The 16828-nt window shown below is 42.1% G+C and overlaps 1 protein-coding gene across 2 annotated transcripts in view; it reads left to right on the top strand.

Annotated features, from left to right (window-relative positions):
• The window catches only part of HY2 (phytochromobilin:ferredoxin oxidoreductase, chloroplast / phytochromobilin synthase (HY2)), a 78441-nt gene that overhangs the window by 16009 nt on the left and 45604 nt on the right, over nucleotides 1-16828 (top strand). For both annotated transcript variants that reach the window (XM_087670191.1, XM_087670192.1), the window contains exon 2: nucleotides 10180-10299. In XM_087670191.1, coding sequence (XP_087526317.1) covers nucleotides 10180-10299 — 120 coding nt within the window. The remainder of the gene's footprint in view (nucleotides 1-10179; nucleotides 10300-16828) is intronic.

The following is a 16828-nucleotide window of genomic DNA, read 5'->3' on the forward strand; positions in this document are numbered from 1 at the left end:
CCTTTTGACAATGTTGACAATACCTATTCTTTTTAGGTACATTTTGCCACCTAGGTTTGAGAGATTGGGATGTTCCTTGTGATTCCCCAGATTGATTTTGATTTTGATTTTGATTTTGATTTTGAGTTTGAGTGGAGGTTTGGTTTTGTTTTTCCTTCCCTTGTTGCCCTATCTGAGAATGAACATTAAGAGCCCCCTCTAAAGAGGAATTCATATGAAACTGATCGAATAACCGTGCGTAACGCAATAGCTGACACTCAAATTCATAGAATGTAGGCATGGTAGGTTTTGAAATTATGCCTTCCACAAAATTGAAGTATTTCCTAAGGAGTTTGTTTAGGAACAATGTGACCTGATTGTCAGAGGGACTTAGGAGTCCCTGTAGTGGAGAATTCAGCGAGGAGACGCCGAAACTCAGCCAACTTGACTTTCAAGTCATCTCGGTTAGTGATTATGAAAAGCTGAAGCTCATGGTTAAGATTAATACGACGGGTCCTATCCCAAGCCGCATAGCAGTCAGTCAAGTGTGCCCATTGCTTTGACGCTAAGTCAAAATGCTGAAGCTGAGAATGAAACTCAAGCATTAAGCCCTGTCTCAGCTTGACAATAGCGGAGGCATTCCTAGCCTTCCATGAGCGGACAACCTCGTATGGAACAAGTGCGGGATCGGGTTGGGGTTTTAACCCCTGCATAAGATCCCATAGGTTCTGGGAGTCAAGAACATGTCTCATCAAGTTTGACGAAGTAGTAAAGTTTGACCCGTTAAAACAAGTCTTGTCATTAAATGCATGCTTGGCAGAAGACAAGCTAGAAACCATGAGGTGTCGAGTAGGTAGGGTAAGATGGATGTGGGGGATAAGATTGTGAAGGATAAGATGGTGGAGGTGGATGTGCCTGATAAGAAGAAGGAGAGGGGGAAAAGATGGGTAGGCAGAAGTAGGTTGTGAGTGTCCAATGAGTGCCGATTGAGGCGGAGGCACTAGAACATGAATGTTTCCATAAGGTGCCGGTGTATGTGAAGGCATTGGGACACGGAAGCCCTGTCCAAAGTGAGACTGGGACACAATAGTATGACCAAAAGGTCCACTAGGGAAAGCCATGGAGGCAAACTGTGGAATCAACTGATCCACACTTGGGAGAGACGGGGGGGGGGGATACCTAGGCTGCAATGATCCCGAAAGTGTGTGTGAAGTAGGTGGAACACCACCTGACAGAGGTAAGGATGAGGTCCTAAAGGATGTGCCTATGTTTCCATAACCCCCCGGTGTGATGTGCGGTGCAATATAAGGTGTCTGAAATGAAAAAGTGAATGGTGTGAATGGAGAGAAGCAGCGGATGAATGTGGTGGGATGGGTGGGTTTTGAAAATGAGGTGTATGAGGTGCAAATGCATTTTGTTTATTTTTATCATTTAATGATTGAAAATGAAAATGTGAAGATGATGATGCAGTATGCAATGAAGAAAAAGGAACACCAAATTCATTCTGATTTTGTGAAGTAGACAGAAAAGAAGGAAGGTTAGAAGAAGAGGTACCTGACTTTTTCTTATAATCCCCACGACGTGTGGTAACATACAAGAATTGGTCCTCAAGAGGATCTTTTCCGTAGTCAACAGGCTGTACTCTTTCTTCCACGTGATCTTTACCAGAATATTGCAAAGCAGAAGAAGTAAAAGAAGAAGGCACAAAAGATGAATCTAACTTACCTTGCATTGGAGTGGATGAAATAAATGAACATACTCTGGATCTTGTTTTCCAACAGGGAGGCCCATCCCTGATGGAGGTCTCGACGGCCCTGCAACATCATCAGACTTACGTGCAAAATTTGAAGAGAGAAATTTATGCATACCTTCATTAAGGGGATTTTCTTGAAGGGCAATCCTTTGATCGAGCTTCTTAATCTTCTTTTGTCTATAAGGTATGATCAGTTTATATTCTTCAGAGGTCAGCTTGCCTAGCTGTTCTTCCACGTAATCAGAAGTGTCATTCACCATGTCGAAACTTTGTGGAGCAAGCTGATCAGCCCACTCTTGCTCGGTTCTCGGTATAGTTGATCTTGGAGACTGAATTGTTGTTGTTGTGTTCGAAGTCATTTGAACCTATTGTTGTTCTTGCTTCTTGTGTAGAGCTTTCAGATCAAAGGCCTATGTTTCTCAGAGAATACCAGGCTCTGATACTATGTTAAGAAATACCCTAACATAGAAACATAAATAGAAACCGTACGACAAAGCACAGACTGATAAAAGAACACAGTTAGGGTTAGGGTAACTCGGAGACAATGAACACAGTGAATAAATGAAGTGATATAACTACCGAATAATATGATGCTCATGCAGCAAATACACTATGCAGTGAATGATTACTGAATCTCGAACTCTTGTATCTCAAGGATCATGGCAAGGGTAATGAGTTGGAGAGTGTGTCGTACCCCGAACGGATCTCGAATCGCAGCAAGGCAGTCTCGGGATGTCAATCACCAACAAATGCAGTAGTGAGAAAAGCTAGATCTGATGTAGACAGTAGTGAGGAGAGAGAAAGACTAAAAACGCAGGCAGTAGGAGAGAGAAATACTAAAAACGCAAGAACGACAGTCTGCAGGAGAGAGAAAGACTAAAAACGTAGGCAGCAGGTGAGAGAAAGACTAAAAACGCAAGCAAGTCATCTTGCAGGAGAGAGAAAGACTGAAAACGTAGGCAGCAAGATTGTGATGATGTGGCAAGCTGTACGGCAGCAGGTCTGCATAGGAACAACAGTCGCCTGACTGAAATCAGCTCCAAACTGTGTGAAGAGGGCTGGAAATTAGGTGCCAACTGATGGAGACAGCAATGGACAGCTTTGGCTGAGATGTCCTCCTGAACGGGGTGTGGGCAGCAAGCTGAAACACCTGCAAAAACGAGATTGAGGGAATAGTGGAGGGCTGGCTGCCAATTTATAGAAAATTAGGATTCTAGATCCTCTCCCACTTAACTCTCTCGATCCGCTCCCCATTCTAGGGTTTTGGCTAAAATAAGCCCAAATAAGCATATTTTGGGACTGTTTAAGTGACTAAGTGCATTTCTTAGCACAACATTGGCATCCATGAAGAGAGAGGGTTTTTTGAAGGCGGGATGCAAGAGTGCCGCGAACCATGGATGGGTCACTTAATCCACCCCTATCTCTTCTTTGTCAAAAAGAGAATATAATCTTTTTTAAGGATGGTATCCAAGATGTCACTACATAGGTGTAAGAGGATAGAGATTTAGAGGTGAAAAGAGAGTGAGACAATGTGAATTATAAATTCTAAAACTAAAAAGAAGCACGAATCATTTAAAAAAAAGAGAAAATAAAAAAACAGTGTATGGTGTCGGAGGGGTTTAAGTCGAAGGTTGTATCCACCGAGGATCAGAGAGAGAAGGAAGTAGAGAATAGGAGATAGAAGAGAAGAAAAAGAATAGACAAGATGTACACAAGGTAAAGACAAAGCACGATGAATCAAAGCACTGTGTATTGATAGAACATGAGAAGATAAACAAATTTCTTGTTTGGTACTACTTAGAAACAATCTCTAAGCATTAGATCTCCTGGGTCTCCCTTGTAGACCAAAAACGTGCATCAAACACTAGCTTTTTCTGTGTTGCTCAGACTGCAAATCTGATGGTTCCATTGGCTCCGAAAAGGGATAAAACCCAAGGACACCTGATCAGAATTCTTCCAGATCACTCATTTTCCCAGTTCGGAATGCTGTTTGTTGCCTGAAAACTGTGATCGTGCACCGTGCGAATTTGCAAGTCCTTTTTACATGAAATCTCCAAAACTGGTTGAAAAAGCAACTTGCTTTTTGCATGTTACTCTATTTTAGTTGTTTTCTACAGCTTTTTAGGATATTTACAAGAAATAATATCCAAAATATAAAAAATAGACTAAAATTGTCCAAAAATCTTGTATTTTTGAACTGTTCATACTATGAACACTGACAGTAATGACTAATATGGCATTGAGACTCTAGATCGATAAGAAACCCGGATACCGATGCACTCTAGAGTTTTTCACGTTGTGTCCGTGTAGCGATACGACATCCACCCCCTCTGAATTTGCACATTCTCTGGTATGTGCCTAAGTTCTAGTTGTCACCAGATTTTGAGTTGTCGTCATCCTCTACAACCATATTCTTTACTTCTTCATCTTCTATATCTTCTTGGCTAGCCTTGTATCATGGCCACTATTTTCTTCCAATTCTGGCAACTCATAGACAATCGATTTCTGCCTCTTGAATAATTTGATTCTTTTTCCTACTATCGAAAGTTTTATGGCTGTCCTATTTAGCTCATTTAATGCATAAGTAGTATTATCAAACACGTGTCTTACCACATAGAGTCCAAACCATCTTTTGGAGACTTTATGCATGACACTATGTTGGTTGTCTAAAGTGCTATCATAAACCAGTACCCAATCCCCATCTTGTATGGTTCTTGGCCTCAATCTATGTTTTTTGTCAAACCGTTTCTTGTTCTTTATCCTTGCTGCCTTTAACTTTGCAACTGCTGTCTCTATGTCTTCTGAATTTCTTTCCAATTGTCTAATACGTAAGGCCAACAACTCCTCTCGATTCAACTTTTTTTGACCATACATCAATTCAGCATGCATATATCCTCTAACAGCACTATGAGTTGTTCTGTCAGCCCACAAAGCATAAGGGAGCAATTGTGGCCAGTCTTTTATATTCTCTCCACATGCTTTTGCCAATGCCTTCACAATAGGTGGACGACCTCTTTCACTTTTGCCATTTCCTTCAAGGTTATAAGTTGAAGTTAAAGCAAGCTTTATCCCCAGCTGTGCAAAGAAATCATGGGCTTCATTTGTATCTAGTTCACCCCTATCTGCTGTAATTTTTCCCACACAGCCATACCAACAAAAGATCTCTTCTAAGAGAAAAATACACACTGTATTTGTTGTCTTAGTACATAGAGCTCTCCCTTCCACTTGATTAGTCAAGCCTTCACGGGCAAGTATAAGATATCTCATTTACCAAAGACCTGCAGGCATCGTGACTAAATCCACTTTCCACTTAAAATGAAAAGACAAGGGATATGTGGGTTGCAATCCATCCCGATGTCTCATAGATGAATACACTTGACATGTCGTACATGTTTTCACAAAGTGAGCGATATCCTTATACATGTCCTGCCACCAATATTTTTCTTTAATCTTTGCAAAAGTATCCCAAACACCTCTATGGCCAGCCCATAAGCTTTCATGAAATTCTTGCATAATGTTTACTTGTGAAGCTATGTCACCCAAGACTTGCAATGGCATTGTAGAGGTGAAGCGGAAATAGTTAGAGAGAGAGAGAGCTGTGAGCTGAGAGCAGACATGGTGATTGAGGAGTTCAATGACCCAGAGCAGAAGAGTGTTTGTCGGTGATAGAGTGAGAGTGAGTCGTCGGATAGGTGTGTACCAGTTGTTGAAAAACATGGATCTAGAGCATGGTAGCTATGGAGGTTGGAACTCAAAGTACAAACTCATGAAGACATAGACTAGGCAAGACCAATTGTCACACAAGTGAATTAGGTTCCAAGATTGAGACTTGGACTCATAAAGACATTCTTGTGTGTAAGGACAATGACAGTGACACTTGATTGAAAGGACAATAGCATTTCATTGAAAAATGAACCAAGTACATGTCTTTATAGCTTTCCAACTTGTTCCTCTCTCCTCACTATGCTTATGGGATACAAAGCACCTTATCTTGCAGCATACATCATTTGTCTATTTCTCAGTACCCCCCCCCTCAAATGATGAATCTCTACCCTTGCTGGCTTTTGCCCCCCCTGCATACAAAGATGGACTAGGAGACTAGCTTTGTGGCAGCCTAGTCAAGCTGAAGCATAAGGAACACCCTTCATGGTATTGGCTGCCTTATCATCTTTTGGGCAATCTGCTTTGCTAAGCTTAAGATGTTTCAAGGGCCTAACTTGTATTTTATGCACTAAAACTTGCCAAATTTGGACCTTCCAGTAGTTGTAGTTTGTGCACTCCAAATCCTTGAGCCTTATGATGTGTCGAGGATCTAAGGGGGGGTGTTAGAGATTAGTCATCCCCTGGACTAGCATTTCTTAGGAGACGCAGTCAATTCTCTTGGAGGGCATTACATATTTTTCTTGTCAGTTAGTGGGCATTTTCAGTAGTCATAGTGTATGCGCACCTTTTCAGGTAGGTGACTATGCCACGTGGCAGGCAGGCTGGCCAGCGCTGATAATTTTAGTCATTTATGTTGCAGTCGGCTGGTTGCTGATTAGGTCAGCCAGTTTTTTGCTGGCTGCCTGCATTATTTTATGGCTTTATTTCGTGCTATTTATGCCCCATTGGCGGTTTGCCCTCTTCACTTGGTTTTCAGGTGTTGGTGGGAGAGATTTGGCTCAAGGAGATACATCAACAGCCCTTGCACATCTACCCTTTTCATTTGAGCATTCATTGACTGCAGATTTTTGCGTTCTTCTGTCTCTTTTCTCTCTCCCTTCCTCTTGCGTTCATTGTCTTTTAGTCTTGTCCATATGCTTCTGGATTACTGCATTTTGACAGCATAAAGCCGATTGGGCTATTTATTCATTCTCTCTCTTTGGCATCATGATCATATTGTTAGCAGATATTAGTCAGCTCATGGTGTGAGTCTGTGTTAGAGGCTGGGCATTTTATGCAGTATTTTATGGCACATTTTAGTGGCCATTTATGATGTATTATTTAGCATTTGTTGCTGGCCGACCTGCATTTTATGCTCCCCACTTTTGTGGCTATTTATAGGGCTCCTCCTCCACAGTCTTCGGTACTTCAGCCATCAGTGGAGATCCTTCTGGGAGAGAGGAGCCGGTGCTGAGGAGCCCACGCAGCCAGTGACTCACCGTTGTATGCTGTTGTCTTGTGTTCGATATGGATTCCATTTCCCGAGCATACATCTGAGTTCTCATCTGTCTACTGTGTTCATTCTTTCTTCTGTCTTGTGTTTCAGCATTTATTTCAGCATATTCTTTACGCTTCCATTGCTGCACCACTTCTGACATGGTATCAGATTTCAGGCTGCAACCTATTTGTGCTGTGTTTTCTTGCTGATTTCAGGATTTACACCCTTCTTGCTGATCAGGCAGCTGTCCTTCCTGCTGGCGACTGCTGATTTGCTGCTGGCGACAGTGTTTCAGCATTTGCGTTTTGCGTTTACTGCTGTTCCACTCTTTGCTGCTCGTGTTTCCTTCATCAAACTGCTGGCAACAGTCTTTAGCCCCTGTTTCTTCAGTTTGCAGCCTGCGTTTTGCTGTTTACAGCATTATTTTTGGCTGTTTTTCTGATTATTCAGGCCGTTTTTGCTGTTTTTGACAGTTTTAACCTGATTTTTTCACTTTGTGCAGCAGCTTTTGGCTTATTTTGGTCAGCCTTTGGGTTATATTGCATGTGAACTCACTATTTTTGGTGTTTTTGGTTGCGTTTTGGCTGTGCTCACTCTCCACACGACCTTCTTTATTTCTACTTCTCTTTTCTACCTCCTCCAGATGGCCCCTCCGTGCACCTCAAGTGAAGATAAGTTACATGGACCTGATTATCTCACATGGAGTGCTGTCATGAAAGCTTGGTTTGTGCAGAAGCGGCTATGGTACATCGTCTGTGGAGCTCTTGCTCGACCTCTCCGTCCTTTTCCTCTTCTTGAAGACTTTGATGAGGACAACCATGAGGAAGCGGTGCTCACATGGGACTCGGACGATGCCCGTGCTTACTCGGGGTTGCTTCGGTGTATTTCTAAAGCGGTCTTACCGGCGGTTACCTCCTGTAGGACGTCTCCTGAAGTATGGCAGAAGTTGCAGCAGATGTACGAGGCACCTTCCACCATGCGGGCCGTCACACTTTATGGCCAGCTCCAGCAGATGAAGTTTGAGCCGAAAGATACTATTCAGTCTTTTCTTCTTCGTGTTACGCAGGTACAGGACCAGCTTCGGCACATGCAATCTGCTCTTCCCGAGGTGCATCTTGTCGGGACGGTCCTCTACAAGCTCCCCCCGGAGTTTGATGGAGTGGCCAATGCTTTGCGGGCACAGACATCATCGACTCCTGTCAGTTTTACACATATGACCTCGATGCTTCTTGAGCATGAGGCATCCTTGAGATTACAGGGGCGGCTTCCGGCACATTATGGAGGTGAGGCTTATGTAGCTTCAGAGAGGGGTGACGGGAAGAAGAAGTCAAAGGCCCAGTGTTACCACTGTGGCAAGAAGGGACATTTGCGGAAGGACTGCAAGAAGTTAGCAGCTTCTAGGAAGAAGGAGCAGAAGACGAAGCGGGATGCTGACTCTACCGATGAGTCCTCTCCTTCATCAGACTCCGACTCCGATCCTTTGACCAAGGGGAAGTCCAAGGCGCGGAAGGGATCCTCTTCTTCGGATCGCGGGAAGGGCTTGGTTGCCCCTTCCTCGGCTGCTTTCTAGTGGTGGTGATGAAGTCATCCCTCACGACTCTCTTATGCCAGAGAGGGAGTGTGAGCGGGTGTTGGTGGGGCTGCAGTGCCTCATCTATATTTTGATATAGATGCACAGGTTCCAGAGAGGGACGTCCCTGACGCATCGACGGTATCTGGCAGCGAAATCCTAGAGACTGGAGTTGATTTCTGGGTTCATGATGAGCTGTTCTTCTTGACAGAGAGCGAGAGGCTTTCGTCTGGAGCTCACATGAGGGGACACTTTGGTGGTTTGGCCAAAGGCGGGGAATCCATGGTCACATGTTCAGAGACATGTTTGGCAGATTGGCTTTGTATGTCCTGAGTGACATAGGTGACATTACACAGAGAGCTGCTATGAGTCTTCTCTATTTTCAGGTGTTGTTGGTACGATCGACATCGACATCAGATACTCTCCGAGGCATCTTGGTGGTGGGCTGGCCACTCACCGCTTGGACATCCATGGTCCTTCTGGTGTTTCTTTGTTGTGTAGTTTATGATTCTCCATCATTGTACTATTTTATTGTATCAGATCACCCATGATCTGAGAGAGGGTGTTAGCAGATATTAGTCAGCTCATGGTGTGAGTCTGTGTTAGAGGCTGGGCATTTTATGCAGTATTTTATGGCACATTTTAGTGGCCATTTATGATGTATTATTTAGCATTTGTTGCTGGCCGACCAGCATTAAATGCTGGCCGACCTGCATTTTATGCTCCCCACTTTTGTGGCTATTTATAGGGCTCCTCCTCCACAGTCTTCGGTACTTCAGCCATCAGTGGAGATCCTTCTGGGAGAGAGGAGCCGGTGCTGAGGAGCCCACGCAGCCAGTGACTCACCGTTGTATGCTGTTGTCTCGTGTTCGATATGGATTCCATTTCCCGAGCATACATCTGAGTTCTCATCTGTCTACTGTGTTCATTCTTTCTTCTGTCTTGTGTTTCAGCATTTATTTCAGCATATTCTTTACGCTTCCATTGCTGCACCACTTCTGACACATATGTGCTGGTGTAAGAATGAGAGCTTGAAATTGGCCTTTTATAAGATGGCCTTTATATTGACATTCATGCCCCTCCTCAAAAAGTTTCATCATGAATTTGAATAGACTAGATATATCATATAAATATAAGCAACATAAGCCTTAATTGTTTTGTTTATATGTAGTGAAGTCTTAAGGGCTCTTTTTTTGGCCTTTCATGCATTCTTTTCTCACATGTAATGATTACATTGGAGTTACCTGCTGTTTGGCTAACCATGAATTTAGTGATTACTATCCAAGGCTGTGTTCTGAAAAAAAAGTACAACTCTAATTTGACTTTTTAATGATTTGGGTTATCTATTGTTTTACCAACCATGAGTGCAGTATTAACTAGAAATCAAGATTGCGTTCTCAAAAAAAAAAAACACATCTATTTTGACATTTTGTCCTCCCTTTTTTGTACTCCTTATTTACTATAAATACCTACCTTGGCCAGTATGCTACTATGCAATCATAGAAATTAAACAATTTGTCATTGGCATGCCTGATCTTGTTACATGTGCAACCATCAATGTGTGGTAGGATAAGGTGTTTGAGATTTGGAGTAGACTATTATGTTTGTTGAGGCTAGATATTTTTCTTGGTTGTTTCTAGAAATATTTGGTAATAGAACTTGTCTTAATCAAATAAGATAATGGAGGCAATGCTTTGTTTTCAAGTTGTTCTTTTGGATTTTCGCTATTTGTGGTAGGATGGCTTTAAGGAGCTTATTGCGGTTGATAAGAGGACAGTTCTATTTAGTTATGCTTTTGAATCTTCCAAGATTCGCCTTTTCCGTGTTGCAATGATCAATGGTGGCGAATCAATGCAGGTAATTTATGAAGGATTGACATCATTAAACTTTGCTTGTTTGTATGTATGTTTCTTTCTATTTACTTTAAGAGTGGGTTTATGTTCATATTCAGATTGGTTGGCCATAGTGAAGTGAGATGAAATGTGTGAACCGAAGAATAAGTCAATTGTGCATTATGGCTTGTGTCAGAGTGCATGATCATGCCATATTGATCTCATACGCAGCTCACTCAAACTATTGAATGGTTCTTGTATAGATAGTGATGCCATAGCTTGAGTGGGTGAATGAGTGCGAAAGATATGTTCTCTTGTGTGGATGATGTTCAAGTAATCAATGGTCCAATATTCTTTTGCTTGCTCTAGAGAGTTGTGTATGGACACGAGGCAAATCTCAACAACTTAGTGTAGTCTACAACTTCTAGATGAAGTCTGCAAATTCAAAACTGATTTTATTTATAATTTTTTTTAAAGAGTATGCCATTCAGACAAATAATCACACCCTTTTGGGGATGATTACAATGCCATCAGCTGATATTATATGGTGATAACACAACTACACATTTGTAAGGTCGCACTTGGATATGAAGTACTCTCTCATCGACGATACAATGATTGAGTATGTTGTGAAGAACCATTGCTAAATTAACAGTTTGCCATGAGTTGGAAAGTTATGGAAGTGTAGATTAGGCCGAAAGATGTGATTAGAATTACATTGCATATGGTGGTTATGGAGGGTAGATAGATCTTGATCACAGGAATGTATCATTTGGCTAGATGCAACGTGTTATCAAAGTAACCTTGAGATGTCAAAAATGGCTCATGTCTAGTCTATACTTAATAGTTGGTGTTAGCAGTCATGTTTGTCATGCATAGTTATCTCTTGCCTATGAGCCTTAGTCTAAGTCAAACGGGGACATTAGGACCTCTGACATGCAGTTTGTCATGTGTTTTGACAGAGGAGGCAGCTCTTTCTAGAGCATGCATTTCTTTTTCAGTTGGGTTTTAGGTGTGTTCACATTGGCTGAGTCATTTTAGCCTTTACATTGGCAAGGTGGGGCAACCACCATTTTTTGATTGTGTCAGGATTTTATGATTATCTTATTGATGCTTGTCAGGTCGGCCAGCATTTATGGCACTCCAGGCTGTTGTTGGCAAGTATCTAGCATTTATGGCTATTTAGAACCTACTTCCACTTGGCTGGTCATTCATCTTAGTTATTTCACGCATTTTCCTTTGCAGGTTTCAACACACTTTGACATCTGAGACTCTCCTCAATCTTCCAGTGTGGTCTTCCATCACTAGCCTGATCCGGTGTCCTCAATGATGCCTTGGCTGCATGTAGGGACTGATCAGTCCTTGTATTCAGCATTCTTTCAGAGTTTAGTGCAGATTTTCTTTTTCCATTCTCTTCTTTCACTGCAGTCATGCTCTTCCCTTCTCTCTCCATGTTTGTGTTTCCTGATGTGTTGTGAAGAACATAGATTTTCTGTATTGTTCGGGCCTTCTATAACTCCTTGTAGGCTGTAGCTGATTTTCCCTCTCACTTAGGCCACTCAACACCAAAATGCAATTTTTCCTAGTGCGTTTGCAGGTTTTCAAAGATGGATTACTACTAGCTTGATGCTTTTGATGATTCCAAAGAGAATCTTCTCCCTTCTCGTGATGCATAGTCACAATAGTTAGACTATCGCAAAGAGTGATGTGAAGATTGACATTCAGAGCCTCATTCTCCCTTTGTTGGGTTGAGAAGATGTGAGCCCCCTTCACCTCCCCCTTCTCTCCATATTTCATGTAGGCTTGTATCTTTGGCCCTTGTATTGCCATGATGGCACCCCTTGTTCAAGTGCTTGTGCTTCCTTTCCTACCAAAAGAAGATCAACTTGATGGGTTGAACTACTCCCTTTGGTTATGTAAAGTGGAATGTATCCTTGATACCTTTGATCTTTGGGATTTTGTTACTAGTGTTCCTTGTCAAGTAGAGGATTCTTGCATTGGTTCTACGATGGACTAAGCCGCTTTATGCAGTGGGCTCAACTCTAGAGCCTAGTCTTTCCTTTTCATGAGCTTACATGATTTTGTTCTTGTTTATATGCGCAGATTTCAAACTGCAGTGGAAGTGTGGACAAAGTTAGCTTCCCTCTATCATTAGAAGACCTTGGCCCAATGCATCACCCTAGAGAAGAAACTTCGAATGCTCTTAGTTGATGATTCCTCTCTGTGTGGGAGCACATCAACCAAATGGAGGATATGTAGGATGAGCTTGGATCCCTAGGTTGGACAATAACTTCAGAAGATATGGCGATGATCCTTCTTACTCATATACCATCTTCTAAGTATGATGTTTTCTACACTAGTCTATTGACCAGTAGGGTATGGGAGACTATTCTCTGGGAGGAGTTAGCTTCCCTTGTTTTGGAGCATGAATTGTGCCTTAAGGAGATTAGAGCCAATGGATTAGGCTCTTTGAAATCTTTTAGTGTAGGTTCCGAAGGGGGCAACAAGAAGGCCAAGAACAAGAAGTAGATTCACCATCTTGAGATTCCTTAGGCTTGACACAGATTCAGAGAAGCCTAAATGTCAATATTGTGGGAAGGGCACTCATCTCAAGGAGAAGTATTGGCAAAAATATCCTCATCTTTGTATAGGGGCGAAGGATGGTGCTAAATTATCCAAGCCTTCCTCTTCCTCTACACCAGCTATTACCCATGGGTTCGTTTTTTTGCATATCTGTGAGATGGAGGAGGTTTCTTTAGCGGTTTCCTTGTCTTCAAAGAGACCTTGGCTTATTGACAATGGTGTGCTTCGAGTCATATGACTCCTCGAGGAGGTTTGCTACATGATCTTTGTCCATTTGAGGGTCTAGTTGTTGGCGACTTTTGTCTAGTGCTTATTAGTGGTGTCGGCACTTTGCTGCTATTATTTGACCGAACATTGAGTTCCGTTTCAAAAGTCCTACATGTTCTAGACTTCAGCTTTCCACTCATCTTTGTTCATGGCCTTATTAGAATTGGTACTGTTAGCAAATATGTGTATTTGTGTGTGAGTCTATGCATGCTAGAGAGGGCTGGGCACATTCTAGATATTTTGGGCATTTTATATTTGTCATTTTAATGGTGTTTGAGGCATTTATTATTGGTCAAGCAGCATTTATTGCTGGCCTACTTGACATCATTTATGGCTTAGATTTGGCCTATATATTTTGGCCTCTCCCTCCTCTAAATTGTATCATTCACTTTCTTAGGTTTTGGTGGAGAGAGGGAGCCGGTGCAGGTGCCAACGAGTGACTCATGTTGGATCTCTACTGTCTCATATCTTGGTATATGGATTCCATTTCTCAAGCATCTCTTTGCTTCTGAGTTTTTTGTGCATTGTTCTTTTCTTTTGCAGTGTTTCTCTTTCCTTTGTCTTGTTTGGATATATGGATTTCATTTCCCGAGCATACATCTGAGTTCTCATCTGTGTTGTGTTCTTTGGTGTTCTTTCTTTCCCTTTCTCTTTTGTCTTGTGTTTCAACAGTTTATTACAGCAAATGTTTATGCTTCCATTGCTGCTCCACTTCTAACATGGTATCAAATTTCAGGTTCTATGCTCTTGCTATGTTTTCTTTGTTGATTTCAGGACTGTTTTGACCATTGCTGATTAGGCGATTGCTGCTCCAACCAGGCGACCTGTTTTTCTTGTGTTTTTGTTGACGTCAGCATTTGTACCGCCTGTATCAACCCCTCTTTGCCTATGTGTCAGTTCCAGCCTGCGTTTTGGTGTTTTTGCATCTCCTCCTGGCTAGACAACTGCATTATTAGGCCGTTTTTACTGTTTTAGGTAGTTTCTGGCAGATTTTTTGACTTTTTGTAAAAGTTTTCTTCTTGTTTTGGTCAAATTTTGGTGAATATTGCATGTGAATAGTCACTTTCTCTAGTATGTGCTTGTGGTTTGGCTGTGTTCCCTCTCCAAATACCTTCTTTTCTCTACTTCTCTTCTAAATCCTCAATCGATGGCTCCTCCATGCACATCTATTGATGATAAGTTACATGGATGTGATTATCTTACATGGAGTGTTGTGATGAAGGCTTGGTTTATACAGAAGTGGTTATGATACGTGGTTTGCGGAGCTATTGAATGTCCTCAGTGGCCTTCTCTTGTTCCGGTTGATTTTGATGATGACAACCATGAAGAAGTGGTGCTTACATGGGATTCGGATGATGCCCGCCGTGCTTTCTTGGCCTTACTTCGGAGTATTTCCAAAGAAGTTCTACCGGTGGTTACCTCTTGCAGGACATCTTCTAAAGTATGGGCAAAGTTGCAATTGATGTACGTGGCACCTTTCACCATGCGAGTAGTTACTCTTTATGAACATCTCCAACAAATTCTGTTCGAGGCTAAAGATACTATCCAGTCAGTTCTACTTCATGTGACCCAAATCCAGGACTAGCTTCGGTACATGCAGTTTGCTCTTCTAGAGGCTCATCTTATTGGACTCGTACTCTCCAAACTCCCTTCAGTGTTTGATGGAGTGGCGAATGCTTTGAGGGCGTAGACATCATATCGACTCTTGTCAGTTTTACACGCATGACCTCGATGCTGCTTGAGCATGAGGCATCATTGCGGTTACAGGGGAGGCTTTCATCAGGTTGTAGTGAGGCTCTTGCAGCTTCAAAGAGGGGTTCAAAGAAGAAGTCGTCGAAGACCAAGTGTTACCATTGTGGGAAGAAATGTCATTTATAGGACTGCAAAGAGTTAGCAGTTTCCAAGAAGAAGGAGAAGAATACGAAGCAAGATTTGGACTTCGATGACGAGTCATCATCTACCTTTGACTTAGACTTTGATCCTCCGGCCAAGGAGAAGTCTAAGGTGCGGAAAGGATCAATTTCTTTGGATTGCGGGAAGGGAGTGATGGCTCCTTTCTCAGTTGCTTTCTAGTGGTGGTGATGATGACATCCCTCATGACTCTCCAGTGCTAGAGAGGGAGAGTGAGAGGGTGGTGAGATCGGGCAGTTGCGCCTCATCTATACATCTATACAGATGCACAAGATGATCCAGGGAGGGACTTCCTTGACGCATCGATTGAAGTTTGGCAGGTTCATATCCTGGAGCTAGGATTGACATCTAAGTTCATAATGGGCTGTTTATTTGATTGAGAGTGGGTTTGCTTCCTAGTCATGAGCTCACATGAGGGGACACTTTGGGGAATCCATGGTCACGTATGTTCGAGAGGCATTTTGATAGGATGGTCATGTATGCTACTGAGAGACATTGGGACAAACACAGAGATATGCTATGATCTTCTTTATTTTCAAGAGCTGGTATGATCGATATCGACATCAAGTTCTATTCGAGGCACCTTCATTGTGGCTTGATGGGTATCCATGGTTCTATTTGGTGGTTCTATGTTGTATGATTTATGATTCATTCTCATTGTACCCTTGTATTGTATCAGATCACCCATGATCTGAGAGAGGGTGTTAGCAGATATGTTAGCTCATGTGTGAGTCTGTGTATGCAGAGGTTGGGGACATTATTTAGGATATTTTAGGCATTTTTATGGTCTTCTTTTTGGTCATATTTAGCATTTATTGCTAGCCGACCAACATTAAATATTGGCCGACCTAATTATATTGAGGATATATTTTTGTCCTATATATTCAGGCTTCTCCTCCTCACTTAATGACTCATTTGCCATCACATATGTGGAGACTCCGTGGAGAGAGGAGTCGGTGCCAGTGCCCATGTAGCCAGTGACTCATTGTTGTATGTGACCGTCTTGTGTTGGATATATGGATTCCATTTCCCGTGCATACATCTGAGTTCTCATCTATGTTGTGTTCTTCAATGTTCTTTCTTTCCCTTTCTCTTTTGTCTTGTGTTTCAGCAGTTATTACAGCATATGTTTACGCTTCCATTGTTGCTCCACTTTTGACATATGCCTCATGCACAATATGGGCTACAACATATAAGTTACAAGTAAATAGATGGGATTGGATATATCATGCATAAATGATCATACAAATATGAGAAGTGTAGGCTTGAGAGAGAGAGAGAGAGAGAGAGAGAGAGAGAGAGAGAGAGAGAGAGAGAGAGAGAGAGAGAGATTTTTGATTCAATATCGAGTATCCATGGTCATATGGCCCGTGTTCATGGTTTAGTGTTATGGTAGATCTCCTCTATCCTAACATTGCTGCTCCTTGGCTAGATATTGTTCGCTCCACTCCAGCTGTCCTTTCTGAGTTACATTTCTGTGTTAGACTGTTAGAGTTGTGGTAGAACTTTAGTTGTATTTGCGTTTTTCTCTTTGCTGACTTGATGGTTTGATGTAAAAAATGTGAGATCCTTTCTGTTGGTTGGATGTAAATATTCCAATATTATTATATACTTATTCACGAGAGAGAGAGAGAGAGAGAGAGAGAGAGAGAGAGAGAGAGAGAGAGAGATGTGTGTGGAAGATTGATGCTGGAAAAAAAGGAGGTTTGGGAAGTGTGGCCAAAAGTGCCCTATTTTTTCGTGTGAAATCGTATAATACATATCGTATTGTATTGTACAGATCGTATGGAGAC

This window comes from Lygodium microphyllum, chromosome 28 (assembly GCF_053477565.2).
Source record: "Lygodium microphyllum isolate KBCC chromosome 28, Lygodium_microphyllum_v1.1.10, whole genome shotgun sequence".
Taxonomy (NCBI): Eukaryota; Viridiplantae; Streptophyta; class Polypodiopsida; order Schizaeales; family Lygodiaceae; genus Lygodium; species Lygodium microphyllum.